The sequence below is a fragment of the Rhineura floridana genome, chromosome 12 (assembly GCF_030035675.1).
Source record: "Rhineura floridana isolate rRhiFlo1 chromosome 12, rRhiFlo1.hap2, whole genome shotgun sequence".
NCBI classification, from domain to species: Eukaryota; Metazoa; Chordata; class Lepidosauria; order Squamata; family Rhineuridae; genus Rhineura; species Rhineura floridana.
In genome coordinates, this window is record NC_084491.1 from 40821647 (window position 1) to 40843880 (window position 22234).

At 47.7% G+C, this 22234-nt stretch overlaps 1 protein-coding gene across 2 annotated transcripts in view; it reads left to right on the forward strand.

The window, feature by feature from the left end:
• MCAM (melanoma cell adhesion molecule) overlaps positions 1 to 22234 on the forward strand; it is a 71201-nt gene that overhangs the window by 14119 nt on the left and 34848 nt on the right. For both annotated transcript variants that reach the window (XM_061592704.1, XM_061592703.1), the window contains exon 2: positions 17914 to 18044. In XM_061592704.1, coding sequence (XP_061448688.1) covers positions 17914 to 18044 — 131 coding nt within the window. The remainder of the gene's footprint in view (positions 1 to 17913; positions 18045 to 22234) is intronic.

Here is a 22234-nt window from a genome sequence, read left to right on the forward strand (position 1 = left end):
ACTCTTAGGCTAACAATGTAAAATGCACGACACATGAGGGGAAAGGGACAGGGAAGAACAAGGAAAAACGCACGCTCAGGTACCAGTTCTCAAATTACAGTTCTTATCATGACCAGCTGGGATGGAAGCATGGATGATTCTAATTCTGTCCCCTCCTCCGTTCTGCCGAGTTCTACAAGGGCGACATACCAAGGAGGAAAGCACTGGCTGCCTGGGCCACCCTTTGGGTTTGGAATGAAGAAGGCAGGCAGCTGAGGGCTGGCTAACGCTGAAGGGGCCCATCTGGATCAGCCTCCACTGCCTCAATAATAACTAGACTAAAGTCATCCGCCTAGGTTGTGGACATTTAAAAACATACACACACACGTAGATTTGTGGATTTGATTAGTATGCTCTGTACACAGATTCATTCAATTGGTTGTAACATTACTCACTTCTGGAGGCCTGGCAAGGTGGCCAGAGCTAAGTGCTCCTATGGAATAAGCATGTGTGGGGGGAAATGTGCTAACTGACCTCCCCCTTGTCACTCTCCATAAATGGCACCACGTGGACGAAGAGCTTGGGCTGCTGGATCAACCGGGAGATAGCTAGCTCGATCTTCCTTTTCCTAGCAGCCTGGTATGAAATGCCTTCTGGTGTCCCAACCAGATAGATCCCTTCTGCCAACGCTGTGCAAGAAATTCAGGTTTGGCAGGCCATCTCATGACCCTAAAGGCTGACAGAACCCTCATCCATCTCTCTTGTGCTGCAGACAAGTCTTTGGAAACAGATTCTGTAGCACAAGTGATCCTGGAGGTGCAATTAAATTAGCACTTGGGGCTCTTTCCTGTTTCCAGCCCAAAGGCTCTGAAGAGATGCAAACTAGTGAATATCAGAAGAGCCTTGCTGGATTGGAGCAAAGGCCCACCTAGTCCTCCATCTTGCTTCTCATGGTGGCCAAGCAGATGCCTCTAGGAAGAAGGGTTTGGAGGCAAACGTTTGCCCCTGTAGTTGCTCCCTGGCAACTGGTGTTCAAAGGTAGACTACCTGGAGGTTCCGCTTGGCCATCGTGACTACTAGCCCTTGATAGAAGTCGTCTCCTCCATGAATTTGTCTAGTTCCCTTTTAAAGCTGTCCGAGTGTGGCCATCGCCAGATCTTGTGGCGGTGAATTCCACAGATTAACTGCACGTGGACCGAAGACATGATCTTTTGTCAGCCGTGAATCAGCTGCTGGTCAGATTTATGCAGCAGGCCCAAGTTCTAGAATTATAAGAAACTGGGGGGGGGGGGACTTCGTCTCACATCCTCCACATGTTGTAAATAAAGGTATATGCCTCTGTCGTGCCTTTCCTTAGTCTTCCCCACCAACACCCCAAAACCAGCTTCCAACCTCCTTCAGATACTTTAGCTTTGAGAGTTCTGAGTGCCAGTCGGATGGCTTCTCCTTGACACGCATGTTCCCTGGCCAACCCAATCTCCATGCCTCTCCTGTATGTCTCTATGAAACATGAACACTGGTATCCTACCCCACAAGGTTGTTGAGAGTGGATGCTACAGTGCTGTAGAAATTATTTGCTAATTGATAGAGTTGATTTTGTCTCTGTGCAGGTCTACCTCCTATTTGATCTGTGCGGTCAGGAGGTAATTAAAGACTGTAGGTAAACACTGCACGTTACAAAGAAGAACAATACATTTTTTAAAGTGAGGTTGATGGGGGGGGTGTTGCCTTTTGGGAAGGTTTAAAAATATCCATCCATCCATCTAAAAGCAACAATTTTCTGCTTGTTGGCAAGGGCACCTCTTCTTCATGGGTAGAGTTTTTCTTCCATATTATATACATATGCAGGGAGTGTGTCTTGCACACACATACAGACATTTGTTCCCAGCCAAAAACGTCCTTTGCCAGCCCAGGCTCACCTGCCAAAGAAATTTCAGCAACAAAAGGCCTGCTTTTGATGTGTAGCTGTCAGGCTCTGAGACGTGTCACCTGGGGCGGCTGAACTGCAAAGGCCAAACAGATGGGGGCCTGGGCTGGGGAAGTGAGGGAAGCTGGAAAGCAAAGCTGAAGCTTCCAGATTGTTCTCGTTCCAAACCTGGCACAGAGTCCCCCTCCAAAGCCCCTCCCCAGCTCTCACACTGACAAGGTTTTCATTCTGCTGGCCTTATTTCCACCAGGATCTCCTTAACACATGCTCTTACTCTCTCTGCAGTTGCTTTCCAGGAAGAAAAATAACGCTTTTGTCTCTGCTACTATTTTCCATCCATCTGCTGCTTGTTAGTTTGAAAACAGCTTTTCAGTCTTCAGTTTGATTTCCCCTGTGAGCAGGCTCACTGTTGTTCCCATTGTAAGGACTGGGAAAACTGAAAGTGGGCATAGGGACTTGCCTAAGGCAGCGGTGGTGTATCTCATCTTGTCAAGTAACTCATCTTGTCCAGAGATGATGGGAAACCCCCTTGGAGAAGATGATGTCATTTTTCTCTCTGCTGTGCGCTCTCAGCAAAAGTCTGAAGTGTGTCCTTACGAACACTTCACATTAACAAAGCATTTTCGTGTGCTGTAAGTCATGTGCTGCTTTCACTGCAGGAGATGTTGGGAGCAAGGACAGCTACTTTTCCCTGTCGCTTTTTGCAAAAGCATCCTGTTTAGACTCTTCAAAATCAGAGTTTTAATACATGCGTTAATAGCTCACTCTTCACTGTGCAGTCCCAGGGTGGGTTACGTACATTAAAACAAGTAAATCATGTAAATGCCTAAACCTTACTAAACCATAAGTTGGACCAAATCAAGAGTAATTCAGAGTACCTCTGAACCTGGAGGTTCCAAATGGCCATTATGAGTAGTAGCCATTAATAGACGTCTCCTCCTCCAAGAAGCAACACTGCGATGGGAGGAGTTGTTTGATCTCCTTAAGGCCTGTGCAGAAAGGTGCAACTTGACCTTGACACTGAAATGTATGCAAGGAAAGAGGAAGAAGGACATTCCACAACCCAGAGGCCAACACAGAGAGCAAGGCTCTCTCAAGGACCTCTGCCCCACATCACAGGGTGGTGGAACTAGCAGCAGAGCCTCCTCTGCAGATTGCAACACCTGGGTATAGCTAAATGGGAGGAGTCATTACTTTAGATATTCGGGGCCCACGTCGCTAAGAGTTTTGCATGTCGACATAACTGCCTTTTAAAGAGTTTGAGGTTTTATTAAGTGCCATTTTAATATTTGCTGTCTTTTAAATTATAACCTACCATAAGGATAGAAATGTTGAATGAATTAATAACTTCACAACAATAATAAACAGTAATAATATTTATTAGTCGCTTGTTACCCGAAGATCTCAAAGTGACTTACAACAATGTTAAAACAAAAGTAAATATACCATAGTATAAAAACAAAATAATAAAACACCCACCACTCCCATAAACAGCCACAGCTTTGGCAGCCCACTAATACAAACAACATCATCTCTGTCTGTCAGATGCTTGAGGAAAAAAGTCTTTACCTGGCACCGAAAAGACGTCAAGGAAGGTGCCAGGCAGACCTCACTGGGGAGCACATTACACAGTTGGGGACCCACAACTGAAAAGGCCCTAACAACAGCTACAGCTCCCATCAGCTCCAGGATGTAATCCAACAGCATCTGGAGGGCACCATATTGGCTACCCTGCTGTAGATGTAGGAACTGTGAGGCCTGCAGATTCCCTTACTTCTTCAGAGATCTGCCACTTTTGCTCCTCCACCATAATGTCGTTTTCTGCCTGAGTGGTTTAGCTGCTTTTGCCAAAATTATCTTAAAGCAAATAAAATACAAACTGCCTGTTTCTGCCCTTCTAGTATTGCCTCGTAATTCTGTGCTGCTTCCCCATACCTCCATTGTGGCTTCATCCAATTTCCTGTGACCTAATGACTATTAAAGACTCATTTTCTAGGAATTTGAAAGCCTGGATGCCTGGACTTTGTGCAAGCAGAGATCTCTAATGGTGGGTTGTGCAATTCATAATGGAAATGAATTCCATAAAGGCTCAGTGTAATAATCAGGTATTCATTTTTCCTGCACCCATTTCTAGTTTGTTGCTAAATCGAGGCCTGTTCCGACTATACCCAAGTCAGATTTATTTATTTTTTTCATTCATTTCATTTATTTGTATATAGCCAAAGGCTGTTACAAAAGAAATATTAACATATGTACATGATACAAAATTAAAATAATTAGTTAAAATACAACAAGCTTAAATATTTATTTATGACCATTATTCTTAATATAACTAACTCTAAGCTTCTTCGCTGCGAAGGCAAAGTTAGCAGTAGAAATTATTACATTTGGGTCTAGAGCTGATAATAAAAAAACCACTAGCTGGAAACTGTTTAGAGCATTATATGTCTGAAATAGCGGAATTAAAAATTTGGTCTTGGAGTAGAAAACATTGGGCAGTCCAGCATGTAATGTAACACATCGTCCGGCACCAAACACCCAGCTATACATAATCTTTCAGTGTAAGGGGTGCCTAAATATCTACCTCGTAAGGTCGCTATGGGCATCGTTTGAAAACGTAATTCGGTATAGGCTCTTCGGAGGGGAGCCCTAGTCAAAATATCCAAATAATTGGGCCATGCATTATTTAATTTGATATGAAGATACCAATGTGAAAAACGAGAAGTTGTAATCTTTAGACTATCTTGTTTGGCCTCCTGTTCATAGATCAGATTCCGCAATGATTTCGGGTTAGAATTGGCAATTGTGGCAGGGGTTAAAAGATACTGGAGACCTAGGGCGAAAAAATTTATTTATTTATTATTACATTTATATCCCACCTTTCACCTTTCCTCCAAGGAGCTCAAGGTGATGTACACACATAGCTTTATCGTTACAAGAACCCTGTGAGGTAAGTTAGGTTGAGAGACAGTGACTAGCCTAAGGTCACCCAGTGAGGTTCATGGCCGAGCGGGGATTTGAACCCTGAAGACACTGTTCACCTGGCGCCAAGTAGTATCGGATTGAGCAATGAAGAGTCAATACTGCCTAGTTGGAAATGCTGGCGATAGAACTTGGAACCTTCTGCACGCAAAGTGTGTACCAAGGACCTAGAGTCCCTAAAGTGGTCTCCCAGAGAGACATCACTTTGACCCAGGGTTGGGGAACCTGTGTCCCTCACAATGTTATTGTACTACATCTCCCAGCCAGCAAAGCCAGGGATGATGGGAGTTGTAGTCCACCAACATCTGGAGGGCCACAGGTCCCCCATTCCTGAGCTAGAGTGTAGGGGCTCGCAACAGAAAGACCTGGGCTGAAATCCCTGCTCCGCCATAAAGTTCTTTGGGTGTCCTTGGGCAAGCTCTGCTCTCAGTCAACCTCACAGGGTTGTTCTGAGGATGAAAGAGGCAAGGGATCATGCATGCCACCCTGAGCCCCTTGGAGGGAACCTAACTTAAGGTGAGCCATGCTGGATGTGCCACAACCATCTTTCAGAGGGAGAAAGTGAAGCAAATTGGAGGAGATGGGGCAGAGTTGGAGAGCCTGATAAAGTAATGCTCATTTTCTGATCTTATGTATCATTAAAGGTATTGGTTAACTGTGTTCTGGAGATGCATCTGGTTCCTGGCCCAGTAAAGACTCCCCTGGGAAAGGAGCGGAGAGAGATAAGTCTCCCTGAGAGTGGTTGCGGTTTCTTCAGAAGGCTCACCTTGTGCTTCTGAGGATAACAAACTGTCTAGATTGTCCCACTGCTCTCCCCCCTTGCAAAAAATTGGCTGTCTCCAGCACCTAACGGCTGTCCTTCATTTCCACATCCATGGAGTGTGCAGTGGATTTGCCTTCCTTCAGATGTTGCAAGCCCGCAAATAACCTCTTTTGTTTTTGTTTGTGACATTCTGATCTGACAGGTTAGTTGAACAGGGTTGCCCCCAGTCCTTTGGGATCCATGTGGGACCTTGGTTGCAGTTGGAGCTTGTTGCTGTTCAGGTCATCCGTGATAACTTTGTACTCTGTTTTGCCCTCCCATCTCCCCCCCTCTTCGTTCAGGCAGAACGCGGTGGGCGTTTGGAAACGGGAGACATTTTTTTGGAGAATGGGGTCTCTGTTTCCAGCCAGTCTTTTCTGCGTCCTTTGCCCCGGCTTGGAAAGTTCCCCAGGGCTTCTTGCGGCCTTCTGTGCCTTGAATAAAGCCATTGTGTTGACAGACACCCCCTTTGCCTTCCCCAAAAGAGGGAGGGGGTGGACGCTTCTGAACTCTTGCTCCAAGCCTAAGTAATGCCCTGCAAACCCTCTTCCCCGGTCTACAAGGAGAACGAAACTAGGGCTCTGTTTCCTAAACAGAAGTGCGTCCAGGAGTGGAGAGGCTTTTGCGTCTTCATGCTCTCTTGCCGTTTCTGTCTCTTGACCAACTGCTAGTGGGCCAAGCTCTCACATTTGCCAACTGGCATCTCTTCCCCTTCACCCCCTTTCCTTGAGAGTGTTGGCAATAGCTGATCTGACGTGCCAGCCACGAGCCATGTGTCAGCTTTGGGACAGCGGGCTAACAAAAGGCACGTTTTTCTTACTTGTGCCGAGTGGCGCACGCTGGGCATTCTTGGGCCATGAGCTCATGACACTGGGAGGAAACCATTGATGCCAAGGGGGGAAGGCGGGCAGATGGACGAGGAGGGCACAACAGCAGTCTGGTATTCTGACATCAACCCTTGCATGGCTTCATTTGCAGTTCTTCCTGTCCTCTGAGCAAGCGGAAGCAAGGCCTAGCAAGCAGAGGCGAGTCTAGCAGTTTCTCTGTCCAGCATCAGAGTCTTGTGCAAGTGAAGAGTTCAGTGAAAGCTGAAAGCTTGCTTATTCCTACCTTCACCCCATCTCATTTGACCCAATTCCATCCTTCTACAGCCAGACCAGTCAAAATGTTTCAGCTGGAACACATTTCCTGTCTTTTTCTCTTGTCTGTGCAGTGCAGGCAGTTTTAGGTTGAGATTTGGCTTAGTGGTTAGAGCAGCCTTTCCCAACCAGTGTGCCTCCAGATGTTGTTGGACCACAACTCCCATCAGCCTCAGCCAGCATTGCCAATGGTCAGGAAAAATGGGAATTGTGGTCCAACAACATCTGGAGGCACACTGGTTGGGAAAGGCTGGGTTAGAGTGTTGGACTACGATCTGGGGGACCAGGTTTGAATCCCCACACAGCCATGAAACTCACTGGGTGACCTTGGGCCAGTCACTGCCTCTCAGCCTCAGAGGGAGGCAATGGTAAACCCCCTCTGAATACCGCTTACCATGAAAACCCTTTTCATAGGGTCGCCATAACTCAGGATCGACTTGAAGGCAGTCCATTTCCATTTTTTTAATTTTAATTTTAAATAACACTTACTTTACCCTCCTTGTACCCACTCCTGTGCTACAGGTGGGACAGCACAGATTCAGAGTTGGAGACAAAGGGCTGGCAAGGTGCTGTCCCAAGGATAGGCACCCAACCCTCAGAGTTCACCAATAAGCAGCTGGCAAGTCCAGGGATAGGGGACCTTTTTCTGTCAAAGACTGCATTCCCTTGTTGGGGGGGGTTGTAATCTTTTGGGGAACATAATAGATGGTTGGCTGGGCGAAGCCAGCAGTAGGAGGAACCAAACGAAAGGGGGGGGCACCATTTCTCTCTCTCTCTCCCTCTCCCCCCACCCACCAGCTGCCAAGGGAGGGACAGCTCACTCTTGCCAGAGGTGTGAACTGATTGCTTGCAGAGGCCTTTCCCCATTCCCTCCTCCTTGCATGGCATGATTCTGTTTTGATGTCCCCCCCCCATGAAATTTAGGTCAATTTAGGCCCCTTCACTGCTGTAGACTTTTAGATCCTGCAGAGACTTGAAAAGCTGTTCTTAGAAGTCCTGGGAGATCCACCTATTCCTGTGTTGTGGGATCTTTGTGAGCATATGTGGGCCCGTGACCTTGTACAGAAATAGCTTTGCCATGATGGAAGTTATAATGGTCTTAAGGGTAAATGTAGTGAATATTGATCATGATTTACAGTAATTGAGTAGCCCACAAAGAGAGAGAGAGAGTGAAATTCACAATTCCCTCCCTGACGAGATGCTGGCTATTCCTGCTGAAGAGAGATGGCTCCTTCTTCCTCCACCATCACCCCGCCGGGATTCTGTGCCATTAAGTCTTCCTCATCGCAGAGTTATGATCTAGAATCCTCTGTGGCTCTGTAATGGTTTCCTGCCTTCACTGGCCTTTTCCTTAATTGGGTTGGGGAGCTGGGGATTTATATATACATAGCTCTGACGTCCAGGATAGTCCAGGGGTTGAGAAGCTCAGGTCTGGGGCGGGGAGGAGAATGTGGCCCTCTAGGCATCCCTAGCCGGCCATCCCTGCAGGCCACACCTCCTCTTTCAAGGCCAACATTTCACCAGCCCCCCCCCTTTTTTTGAGGGGGGCATGGTCCTCCACTGTTTTTGCCTGACTGGAAAGTGTCCTTCAGCACTGATAATGACTCCTGTTTCCCCGGATGGAGGATAGAGAGGAGCGTGTGAGCGTGCGTAGAAAGAAGCATGTGGTAGGAAGGTAAAAATGTACGTTCATTGCTCTGCCCACTTTTGTCACTGGCCTTGCTCACCACTGGCATGTGGCTCCCAGAGCAGAATGCGGCCCTCAGACCGAAAAGGTTGCCTTCCCTTGGGATGGTCCATTGCCCTCTCCATGAAACATACCTGGAAGAATGAACATTGGGGGATCATAAGGGCATAGGAAACTGCCTCACCCCCAGGTCAGACTTTATCCATCTGGGCTAATATTGCCTGCCTTAGCTGGCAGCAGCTTTCCAGGATCTCTGGCAGGGCAGCGTTTTTTTCCTCCCCGGCATCTGCTGCTACTTGATCCTTTTTCTTCTGCATGCTGTACGTGGAGCTGGTGGCCTGTCATACCTGATCCTCGCTCTCGTAACTTCTGAACATGACGCATCTCTTGCCCACGTACATTCTACATCTACATGGGTACATTGTCTAAGCGGGGCTTGCAAGTACGTGGCAGAACTCTTGCGCGACTGCTCTTCGTTCCAGTAAGGCTTGTGCAGGAGATGTTCCTGGGCAATTACGGTGCACGTTCGTTAGCAGGATGCACGGATGGGGAAAGTGCCAGTTTGGATTTTCCTCCTCAGGTGGGAAAAGGGATCAGTGGCCAGTGAGCCCCGAAGAAGCCTTCATTCAGCCCGTTTAGCAGAGCAACCCCCCCCCCCCAACAACTATGGCACCAACACAAATGTGGGCCTCCATCCATCTTCTCTGTTTGCTAAGCAAGCGTCTCTGTTTGCTCACCGTAAACTTGAGGCCGGTTTTTCCTGACTCCTTTTGCTTAATGGTCTGGGTCCTTCGCCTCTGGTGCCGAAGTCTGTTGTAGTGGCCCCAAAGCGCCTTGCTTTCTATCCCCCTCCCCCCGAAAAAAAAATCTGGTGGTAATTATTCTGGTTTAATCAAATCTGGAATGAGTAACTTGGGATGAGCACTGCCTGTTGGTTAAAGCTGAAAGAGAAGACAGACTGTCCTTTAGGAGAGACCGTCCGCTAGTTCTGCATTGCCTTCTGTTCATTCTCTGGGCTGAGTTAATAGAAGCTGGGCCAGATCCAATCTTAGGGGAAAGGGATGTGTGTCCTTTAGGACTATAGTCTCTGTGGATCTTTGTCATCTGGAATGGATGGGGGCCTTCCCCTGCAGGTCTAGTTACTCTGTTTTACATACTGCAAATTGTTTTACCCTCCCTTCTGTTGCCTTCGCTCCCCGGGGCCCAGTCCTCGTATCAGATTGATTTAAAGCCATTGCTTCTCTGGAGTCTAGCCAGCGACTCCATTACTCGTGCTGAGCCAGGAATCGGCCAAACCACCAGCTTACCTGCAAGCTTTCGTTCCTCCTGGACTCCTTGGAGATGTTTTGAGGGTGTGTAGAAGGGGGTCGGTTGGGGAGGAGTGCCTGGATTGTCAGCTCAGCACATTTTCCTTCTTTCGTGCGCTGATATCTAGTTTCGTTCCAGCCACTTAAGCAAGCTATCTCTTCTCTCTCTCTCTGGGTGACCTTGGGCCAATCACTGCCTCTCAGCCTCAGAGGAGGGCAATGGGAAACCCCTCTGAATATTTTATTTATTTATTTATTATTTCGATTTATATACCGCCCTTAGCAAAAGTAGCTCTCAGGGCGGTGAACAAACAAAGTAAAATACAATATATCATAATAAAAACCACAAAAACATATACAAACAAACAACAAAAAACACAATAAAAACGAAATACAGCACAAATTAAAGAAAATACAGATTAAAAGATTAGAAAGGTTAAGAAGATTAAAAGATTAAAATACCTGGGAGCATAAAAAGGTCTTTACCTGGCGCCGAAAAGATAGGAATGTAGGCGCCAGGCGTACCTCTTCGGGGAGGCTGTTCCACAACTCAGGGGCCACCACAGAAAAGGCCCTAGATCTGGTAACCACCCTCCGGGCTTCCCGATGGGTTGGTACCCGGAGGAGGGCCTTAGATTCTGAACGAAGTGAACGGGTAGGTTCGTAGCGAGAGAGGCGTTCCACAAGGTATTGAGGTCCCACGCCGTGTAAGGCTTTATAGGTCAAAACCAGCACCTTGAATCTCGCCCGGAAGCAAATAGGAAGCCAGTGCAGATGCGCCAGAATAGGTGTTATATGCGAAGACCGACTGGTCCTCGTCAATAGTCTGGCAGCCGCGTTCTGCACCAGCTGAAGCTTCCGAACTGTCTTCAAGGGCAGCCCTACGTAGAGCGCATTACAGTAATCTAATCTTGAAGTTACCAGAGCATGAACAACGGAGGCGAGGTCATCCCTGTCCAGATAGGGGAGTAGTTGGGCTACCAGACGAAGATGGTAAAATGCATTCCGTGCCACCGAGGCCACTTGGGCCTCGAGAGACAAGGAAGAATCGAAAAGAACCCCCAAACTACGTACCTGTTCTTTCAGGGGGAGTGTAACCCCATCCAGAACAGGGTGAACATCCACCATCTGAGCAGGGAAGGCGCTCAGCAACAGTGTCTCGGTCTTGTCTGGATTGAGTCTCAGTTTATTAGCTCTCATCCAGTCCATTATCGCAGTCAGACAACGGTTCAGCACATCAACAGACTCACCTGAAGAAGATGAAAAGGAGAAATAGAGCTGCGTGTCATCAGCATATTGATGGCAACGCACTTCAAAACTCCTGATGACCGCACCCAGCGGCTGCATGTAGATGTTGAAAAGCATGGGGGACAAGACCGACCCCTGGGGACTCCACAATGGAGAGTCCATGGTGTCGAGTGATGTTCCCCAAGCACTACCTTCTGGTGACGATCTGCGAAATAGGAGCGGAACCACTGCCAAGCAGTGCCCCCGACACCCAACTCCGCAAGTCTCCCCAGAAGGATACCATGGTCGATGGTATCAAACGCCGCTGAGAGATCAAGGAGAATCAACAGAGTCACACTCCCCCTGTCCCTCTCCCGACAAAGGTCATCATACAGGGCGACCAAGGCTGTTTCGGTGCCAAAACCAGGCCTAAAACCGGATTGAAATGGATCTAGATAATCGGTTTCATCCAAGAGCGCCTGGAGCTGGCTGGCAACCACCCGTTCCAAAACCTTGCCCAAAAAAGGGACATTCGCCACCGGTCTATAGTTATTCAAATTGTCTGGGTCCAAGGAGGGTTTCTTTAAAAGAGGTCTCACTACTGCCTCCTTGAGACTACCAGGGACTACTCCCTCCCTCAAGGAGGCGTTAACCACTTCCTTGGCCCAACCGGTGGTCCCAGCCCTGCTAGCTTTCACTAGCCAAGATGGGCAAGGATCCAGAACAGACGTGGTTGCCCGAACCATTCCAAGCACCTTGTCCACTTCCTCGAGCTGCACCAACTGAAACTCATCCAATAAAGAAGGACAAGGCCGTGCTCCGGACACTTCAATAGATTCATCTGTCACAACATCAGAGTCAAGATCCCTGTGGATACATGCGATCTTATCTTGAAAGTGTCCAGCAATTTCGTTGCAGCGGGCTTCAGATGTTTCCATAGTATCGTGGGGGCCAGAGTGTAAAAGCCCACGCACGACTTTGAAAAGCTCTGCTGGGCGGCATAAAGATGATCTAATAGAGGCAGCAAAATAAAGCTTCTTTGCTGTCCTTACCGCTTTTGTATACAACTTATTGGTGGCACTTACCAAAGCATAGTTGTATCCACTGGGAGTTTTCCTCCATCTGCACTCCAGCCTCCTCCTCTCATGTTTCATCGCTCTCAACTCCGGGGTATACCACGGAGCTGTATGAGCTCTACACCGGAGGGGGCGCGCGGGAGCGATCGTGTCAATATCGCTTACCACGAAAACCCTAGAGGCAGTCCATTTCTATATCCCGCCTATGTTGAAGCTTCAACCCCGCTCCACCCATTCTGAACAGCCTTTAGGAGGCCACGTGCCAAAGGGGGTGTATACTTTGGCAAAAGTGGGCGGAGCAATGGATGTGCATTTTACCTTTGTACAGTAGGCTAGTTTCTACACACACGCACACCCCTCTCTATTCTCCATAATGGGCAAGCAGGAGGCATGATCCGCGTTCTAGGACACAGCCAGGCAAAATCACTAAAGGAGGGTGTGAAGTGGGGTTGGTGAGGAGTGTGGCTGAATAGGTGGTGTAGCCATTGGGAGAGTTCCGAGGGCCAGATAGAGATGAGTGGAGGGCCACATTTGGCCCCTGGGCCTGAGGATCCCCACCCCTGCTCTATGCTATGCCAGTGAGCGCTGGCTCCTTCTCTGCCATGCTGCCCACTAGCTGGTAGAGTTCCCTGCTGCAGTAGGGTGTGTGGACCCAGGTGTTGTGGTTCTCCAATATGAACTAGGAAAAGGTACCATATCTGTGGTGGCATTGAACCCACTCAGCTTATGGCCCATCCTCATGGCTGGATGGTCATAACTGTCCCCGCCTGGTCAATGGGCATTCTGTCAATTCAGCAGTAAAAAATGGTTGGCCAGACTGCACTGTGCAACAGATCTCAGCCGTCGTGTGCGACTGAAGAAGATGTGCGGAAATCTCATAAACAAGCCTTTGCCAACCTGGCACCCTCCAGAAGTTTTGGACCACAAATCCCATCAGCCTCAGCTGGCACGAGTGTGCTGGTGGGCGCCAATCCAACGTTTTGGACTACAACTCCTGAGAGTGCCGGGTGATCAAAGGCTGTCATAGACCGAAGAAGTGAATGAAGCAAATTATGTAGAAGGTGCTTTCTGAGTCGGTGAAAGAGGAAGTTTTAAAAAAGTGAATGGCGCACACAGTGAGAGCAGGAGTTGAGCTTTGGCTGGTGTCAGTGTAAAAATAGTTCAAACTGTCAAGCCGGAGAGATGAACAAACAAGAAGTGGGCCCAACAGTCTTGAAAGATGTTTTTCCTCTCTGACCTTTCCTTCACCTTTAGAAAGAGCAGCGTCCAGTATGACTTACAATGCAGGAACTGTCTATTCAGGAACTTTGTATTCAAAACAAGCACCCTGAAAGTGGAGGGAGAGTGCTCTTGTGCTGTTGTCTTTCCTGTGGGCTTCTGACAGACATCTGATTGGCCACTGGGTGCTTCCAGACTGTCACCATTTTCAGGTGGGATTCAATCACATACCAGCAAATTCAGGCTGTGCAGTCGAGAGTGATTCGGAGCATTTGCGCAACAAACCTGCTTCTCCCCAAAATTGGATATTTTGCAACAAGGGGATGGGGTGATAGCATACACTAGAAAGTGTGGGATGCCTCTTGATGCAGGTTGGTCCCATCTGCACGATACATTTAAAGCAGTTTCATACCTCTTAAAACAGTAATGGCTTTCTCCCAAAGAATCCTGGGAACTATAGTTTCTTGACCCTTTGCATCAGTGTGCTAGGACTAGGGTGTGAAATCTGGCATTTTTCCTCACAAGAATATTAGTGGCCCATCTAGTCCAGCATCCGTTTTTCACAGTGGCCATCCAGATGCCCATTATGGGAAGCCGCAAGCAGGATCTGAGCGCAAGACCATTCTCTCTCTCCTTGCTTGCAATTCCCAGCCACTGGATCTTCTCCATGGAGATTTCTTCTGTATAGGAAAATGGTGATTTGTTTTGCCAATCCCCTCAAATGAGGTGATGGTTGTTTCATTGCCATGGTCTTCAACCCTATTGCCATTTAAAACAGAGATGCTGTTGCTGATTGGTCACTTATGACTGCACCGGTGCCCATGACAGACAAAATACAAGTAAAGTAGTAGTAGTAGTAGTAGTAGTAGTAGTAGTAGTAATACATATGAGATGTTGGGGACAAATAGGGGAGGCCTCTGGCTTTCATGCGCTGCTTGTGGGCTTCCAAGAGGCAACTGGTTTAGAACAGGATGCAGGATTGTTGGTCCCATCCAGAAGGACTTTTATGGCTGTCTCTCCCGCACCCACTCCCCCGGCAGGATCTCTCTCCGTTTGTGGAAGTGATGCCTCAGCAGCGCATGAAAACGGCACCAGTGGCCTGTACCCAGCCCCAAATCTACTGGGTCCAGTTAAAGCAAGGTGGTGCATGGGGGTGGGGGCACGGTGTCTAATCCCACCTGCTAAATGCACATATAATGCCATATACATCCAGGCCTTTTCTGTCTTTCTCTTGTCTGGATGGCTCAAAACCCCAGTAGATGTTCAACAAAAGGGCTGTATTCCCCGGATGGCATTCCCTGCTGCATCCGACATCCTGCTTGGGGGAGTTGTGATGTCATCCCAGAACAATTGGGAGGTGGGAAACGGGAGGAGCAGAGGGTGGGGGGAAGGAAGAAGAAGAAGAAGTGAGGGTAATGGAAGTGGCCTGTCAGGGCTGCCCTCAGCTGGGGTTGAATAAGAGCCGCCTTGTAGAACCGCCTGGTTCCCCCACCTGTTCTCTTGGAACAGCGTCTGGAAAGTCACTTCAGTGGGTGCAGCCAATTTCCCCTTCTCAGGCTTGATGGAAACTGCAGCCTCTGCGTGTCTTGAGGAAACGCAGCTGCTATCTCTTCCCCCCACCCCCTCCAAACTTTGCAAATTAGAATAAAAACCCAAGGCCAGTGTCTGGAGAAAGGCCAGTTATGTGACTCAATGCTCAGAAAGGATTTCCACCCGACAGGTCGCGTGTGGAATTTTGAAAAATGTGTATAGCTTATTTGTTTGCAAAGTTTGATCTTACTGGTATTTTATGATGAATATTTTATACTGCCTTATGTAAACCACTTAGAGGGTTTTTTTTGTGGATTAAGTGGCAAGTACGTCTTGCTAAAATAAATGTGCCCACCTTTGGGAAATGGAGCGAGGGAGAAGATGCCTTTTTACTGGGACAACTAGTCTTCAGAATAAAACAGTGGAAGCATACTTTATGTCCTGGCTTCCACCCCAAAAAGCAACAGATGCAATTTCTTGCAAGTAAGGAAGTGCACCTTTATTGTTGCAGAGGAATGGTATACACTCAGCATTGTGGAAAGAGCCAGATATTGTCCAGGTGCTGTTACAAGAGCAACAAGTCCCTGATCAAGGCCAAGGTTCAGGTGTCCCAAGATGAATAACAAGGCTTTCAAGACTGCATGGGGGGGGTAGGGTTGCCAGGTTGAATCCCTGAGGCTGTTCCTGTGTCTTTAGGAGAAGAGAAAGTCAGCCAAGTGCAGGTGTTCTTGCAACACTGTAATGGGAAAAGCCACAAGGTGGAATTCTCTCTTCCCCCTGCACAACTTTGAAAGATACAGAAGACCTCTTGGTTGCCAGGCCCGGCCTCCAAGAGGTCTTCTGTATCTATAAAGTTGTGCAGGGGGAAGGGTGAATTCCACCTTGTGGCTTTTCCCATTACAGTGTTGCAAGACCACCTGCACTTCAGTCTCAGGGATTGAACCTGGCAACCCTAACAGGGAGCCCAATGAGTTTCCCTGCCAAGCTTTTAAGCAGAGGTGGAGAATGCCCAGCTACTTGGGAGTATCCCTGCTCCTGGGAGTTCCTGGCCTGAAGGCTGGCACTGGAGCCACCTCGTCCACTTGGTTACAGCCAGCCTGCACTTGAGTTCCCTTCCTCTGCAGGCAGGGGAGAGGCAGCCTTTGGGACTCCTGCCTTCAGTAGAGCTGGATGTGGTGTCCGGAGGCAGAGGGGAGGTTTTGGCAAAAGGGCTCTGCCCCATTGTCTCATCCCCCCACCTGTTTCCTCCCCTTCAGAATCTTCTTCCTCAAGTGCCTCCCGCTCCTGGTCTGAGTTGGAGTACCCAGAAGGGATCATAGAATAGTAGAGTTGGAAGGGGCCTATAAGGCCATCTAGTCCAACCCCCTGCTCAATGCAGGAATCCAACTTAATGCATCCCCGACAGGTGGCTGTCCAGCTGCTTCTTGGAGGCCTCCAGTGTTGGAGAGCCCCCCACCTCCCCAGGAGATTGGTTTCATTGTCGTACTGCTCTGACAGGAAGGTTTCAGCCGAAATCTGGCTTCCTGTAGTTTGAGCCCATTATTCCATGCCCTGCAGTCTGGGATGATCTGGGATCAATGAGCAGAATTCCTCACGTGGAGTTGGAGGGTGAGGTGGGGATGGAATTGTGCAACAAAGCCAGCTAGACTGGCTGGTCGCTTGTGTGAGGCAAGAGCGTCTTCAGGCAGAACAGACACAACACCCTGAATGGAAAAATATTTGTCATATAGGAAGGGTACTCTGCACATGCCCAGGAGCACTGTGGCCATTGGGCTAGGATTATAATGATTATAGGCTCCCCTTTTTTCTTTCTATACCAGCAGCTCTCTGATGCCCATGTGCATGTGCAGACTGGTTTTCTACCAATTGTAACTGTCATGGCTTCCCTCAAAGAATGATGATGTTTGCCATGTGGGTAGGGTGGTGGATATCTGTCAGAGGGTCCAGAGCTCTCCTGTCTCCCCTCGAATAGTTTCCTATAGATGGGAAATGACTATTGAACCAGTTTTAAGACTCTTGGGGGTGAGTATGGCTGACTTCTCTAGAAGCCTCCCTGTTGCCAAAGCAACTACTACCAGCAATGGGACACACAAAGTTCCTGGTTTTTTGAGGGGCATGGGGGGAATTCTTTTCTGCTTTCGCTTTGAGAAAGGCATAAACTTGGTTAGTTAAGGCTCTGCCTTAATCTAGAATAAAGATGTGGACAGTCCCTATTGAACCAGTGTTGTGGTATTTTTGCGTCTGCCTAATTGCTATTCTCTTGGACTTTCGGAGTTGTCTTCTAAATTGTGTTGTTTTGTGTGAGTTGCTAGGGGTGTCATTCTTCAGCTTTCAGCCCCTTCCCCAAAGACTCTAAACCAGGGAGTGGGGAACCTGTGGCCTTCCAGATATTGCTGGGTTCTTCATCCCCATCAGCCCCTGCCATCACGGCCAGTGGTCAGGGATGATGGGAGCTGTAGTCCAACTACATCTGGAGGATCACAGGTGCCTGATGCCTGACCTGTTGATTCAATCTGCATACACTGACACAGTGCGTTTTTCGTAAAAAAAAAAAAAAGGAAGTCCCGATACTCATGACAAAAGTGCTGTGGGTGTCAGCAAAAAAAGAGATGCCCTTGCTCCATACTGGTGAACACTGTTATAAAAAAAGACCTGCATTTACACAATAGTTCTGAAGCAAGAACCACCCTTCGGTTGTTCTTGGGTGAGGTAGGCATCTGTGTGATACAGTATGCATGATTTTAACAAAAGCATGTCTGAGTACGAGAGAAGACAGAATGCCTCTGTTAAGATGGTGCTTGCCATCTGCAGTTTTTATAAGCATGTGTATTCAAACATTTTTTTAAAAATCTGCCTTTTTCTAGTCAAATTTTTTAAAAGTTAAAAACAACAACTGTAGCCCTATAGATGTTGGTGGACTCCAATTCCCTTCATCTCTGAGGAGTGGAAAAGGAAGAAAAAAATAGCTGCCCCTAGAAAACAAGGAAGGTGTTGCTGGGACGTCTCACATCTGTTTCTCTGTGTCTCCCTTTCTCTCAGGAGGAGCAGATAGCAATGTGGAAGTCTCTATGCCAGATGTGGTGGAGGCAGAAATTGGGGAGACGGCCATTATCAACTGCCAGCCCTCCCTACCTGACAATGGCAGCTACGCTTACATCAGCTGGTTCTCGGTGAGTAAGAAAAGGAGAGTTTGGGGAAAGTTTGTTTTGGGGAGAGAGTGGGATTGAGAAAACATCATAGCCCTCTTCAGGTGTTCAGCCTGAACTTGCAAGGGGGAAAAGTGCGTAGTGAGCTGGGGACATGTGCGCCACCCTTGTCCCCAAAATCTCCATGCACGCTGACTGGCTCCACTCCTGACTTGCATATGTTGAGCTTGAAGGCCTGAAGGGGGCTTCTAAATACGTTTGGCTGAACTTGCGTAGAACCTTCTCTGCAGTCGGGAAGCTGCCTGCAGGATCTGGGTTCTCAGCCGTGAGGAGGCTTCAAAATGTGTTCAGCTGAACATGCACAGAAGCCCCCTTCAGACATTTCAGCTCAGTGCGGTAAGGTTGGGGGATAAAGCAGCTGGACCCACCATGCATGGGGGCGTTGGGAGTGGGGCCAATGTGTGTATTTTCAGCCTCCTATGCACTTTTTGCTCTTGGGTGTTTAGGCTGAACACCTGAAGAAGGCTTATGCCCTTGTGCTTTCATTGGGCTCGACCAGAGTTGAAAGTGAATGGAAGCTTTTGAGTAACACAGAGAACATTATTATTATTATTATTATTATTATTATTATTATTATTATTATTATTATTATTATTATTATTACTTGATTTATATCCCACCCTTCCTCCCAGAAGAAGCCCAGGGCGGCAAACAAAACATTAAAACATCATAAAAACAAACTTTAAAACACATTAAAACATCTTCAAAAACGTTACTTTAAAAAGCTATGAAAACATCCTCTAAGATTAAAAACATTTTAAAAAAGAAAGTTTAAGAACATATTAAAAAGCAATTCCAACACAGATGCAGACTGGAATATGCCTCAACTTAAAAGGCTTGTTGAAAGAGGAAAGTCTTCAATAGGCGCCGAAAAGATAGCAGAGATGGTGCCTGCCTAATATTTAAGGGGAGGGAATTCCACAGGGTAGGTGCTGCCACACTGAATGTCTGCTAAGATGAGCCTGCTGGATCAGGCCAGTGGCCCATCTAGTCCAGCATCCTGTTCTCACAGTGGCCAGTCAGGTGCCCATGGGAAGCCCGCAAGCAGGACCTGAGTGCAAGAGCAGTCTCCCCTCCCACAGTTTCCAGCAACTGGTCCTGCCTCCAGTTATGGAACGAGAGCATAGCCATCATGGCTAGTAGCCATAGATAGCCTTATCCTCCACGAACAGAGCTCTTGATCAGGTACACTCCATTGGTTGTTTCTTTTTCCTGTTCCTGCCTCTTTGCATTCCATCATGCTTGCTTGCTCTTCTACCCAGAGGAAGATCTTGTGCGTTAATCGCTCATCCACTTTCCCCCGTCCTCCTTTTTAAATTCCTTTTTTTTTTGTCTTAGCAACCCTTTCTGAAGTCTCATCTTCTCTGCTTCTGCAGGCCTTCCTTCACCTTCATCCTCACTACCCTCTCATCAGCAGAGCTTGGAAGTAACTAGTCACAAGTAACGAATTACTTGTAATTCATTACTTTTTTGAGTAATGAGCGGGTAATTCTTTACATTTTGATTGTAATAGAACTAGGAGTAATTTTATTACTTTTGTGGAGTAATTGTAACATTTCCAGAATTACCTTTGGGCATTACTTGGGGGGGGAGCAGGGGAAGTCTTCTGCTCCTCTGATTTGTGGATGAAAATCATGTGCCTCAAACTGGGCTTCTGTGCAGTGTCGCTCTTCCCTCGTGCTCCGTGGGTGGGGAGGAGGCGACGAGGGAGGAGGCGGAGAGTGAGACGGGGTGGAGTGGAGAAAACAATTATTTAAAAAAACAGATAGTGGTGGTGAAGAATGGAGTGGAGGGGAAAAGGATCTGGAGGTCAAGAACATGGATTAAGGAGGATAAGGAGGCAGCAGCAGAATGGAGATAAAGAACTGTGGAGATGAAAGATGACAGTGTGTGTGTGTGTGTGTGTGTGTGTGTGTGTGTGTTGTGTTGTGTTGTGTTGTGTTGTGTTTGCACTTGGCACACAAAGTGGCCTCCACCACCCTCTCTGACTACTGTGCTGCATTTGCAGTATTTTAACTTTTTTGCATCTCAGGCAAAAATGTTTGCTTGAGTGAGTGTCCCTTAGTTGGTGGCAGGACAGGGCCCGGGAGGTAGTTAAATGAGAGGGATTATGCTCTGTCTGAGTGGGGGGGGGGGAGTTTGCACTTGATTTGACGTGCAAAGATCTGAGTAGTGGCCTCAGCCTCCCTCCCTACCACCCTTACCAGCGGAGAGACCACCATTGCTATCTTATGAATAAAAATAATTATTCTACTACCTCTGTATGTGTGTGTTTATTTTTAATGTTGTTTTAGGCTATTTAGATGTGCAGCAGCCAAGGCCAGCACCTTGTAGGCGGTTTTTTTAAAAGTAACTGAAATGTAATTGTAGTGATTACTTCGAAGGAAAAGTAAAGTAATCAGTTACTTTCAGAGCAATTGTAATTGTAACGGTAATTACTACTTTTTTGGGCCCTGTAACTGTAATTTATTACTTTTTAAAAGTAATCTTCCAAGCTCTGCTCATCAGTCGCTCAACCCCTCCTGCCATCTTTGCATCTCTACCCTCATAGCATAACTCCCTTGGGCAGGAGCTGTACGGTATCAGAAGCTGAATGTGGGAAGATTCAAGACAGACAAAAGGAAGGACTTCTTCACACATAGCGCACAGTTAAATTGTGGAATTCGCTACCCCAAGATGTAGCCATGGCCACCGGCTTGGATGGTATTAAAATTCATGGAGGTCAAAACCATCAGCAGCTACAGGCCATGGTGGCTGAGTTTTACCTCCTGCATTGGAAGCAGTATGCCTCTGAATACCAGTTTGCAAGTGAGGAGAGTACTGTTGCACTCAGGTCCTGCTTGTGGGCTTCCCGCGGGCATCTTGTTGGCCACTGTGGAAACAGGATCCTGGACTAGATGGTCCCTTGGTCTGATCCAGCAGGGTCTTTCCGAAGTCCCACACTGCCACCATGTGGCAAATCAACCACAGGGCAATCACTCCAGGAGGAAAAGGTGCTCGATAATGGGCAAATTTTGGTTTGTTGAATGCAGGCAGGCTATAACTTCAGGCACTGGCCAACATCTGATGCTAAAGCTCTGATGCTAACGCTTTAACATTTTAAATACTGGTGCAGTTTTCAAATAAAATTTCAGTAGTGGCCCCCCATTATTGGAATGTTCTCCCCAGAGAAGCAATAAATGTAATAAATAAAATAATAATAATGTACCACGACTGTCTGTTTTAAGGTGCCAGGCAAAAACATTCTTATTTATCCAGGCTTCTGTTTTTAACTGGGAGAGCAGTTAGATAGGACAGTGGCCTTTGTTGTGCTCACCCTTTAAGTGGGGTGGGTAAGACTTGTTCCTTTGAAATACTGTATTGGTCCGAATATAAGCTGCCCCCAGATATGGGCGCCCCTACAGTGGGATGTCTTCAGTCGCAGCTTCTCCACCTACAAGAGCACGATTATAGGCTGCATTCAGGTTTTAATCAAACTAGATTTGGGGAGAAAGTGTGGCAGGACCTGAGTGCCAGAGCACTCTCCCCTGTGAGCAAAGGATGCTGGGTTAGACAAGCCTTTGGCTTTACCCAGCAGCCAGGCTCATTGTAGGTTCTTACGTTAAATTCACTGGCTCCTGTTTTAATGTGCGCGCAGACTCTCCCATAGAAAGCAGAAGGGAGGTGTTTTCAAAAACCAAACGTAGATTCTGATCAAGGCATCTCTTTGTAATTGCAAAAACAAGTTCTATAGCTCTGCTTGGAAAAATGCTTCCGACTCCTCCTTCCACGTTTCCCCCAGCGATTAGTAACCAAAGGAAGGGCCGTAGGTCAGCGGCAGAGCATCTGCTTTGCACGCAGAAGGTCCCAGGTTCAATCCCCGGCATCTCCAGGTACGGCTGGGAGAGTCTCCCCACCTGAAACCCTGGAGAGCCGCTGCCAGTCAGTGCAGACAATACTGAGCTAGATGGAGCAACGGTCCAACTCGGCAGAAGGAGTTGCTCTGTCCCTGCATTACCTCTGCTGTCCCTGTGCTCCTGGGCAGCACCTGGACGCCTTTGTTATTAGAAGTTGCAATTCTTAACTCTTCCTGGTCTTCGCCAGTGGCCTTCTGGCAAGTCCTGTTGCCGTAGGTGTGCCTCTCTCGTCAAATACCCCACCTTGACTCGGGGTTG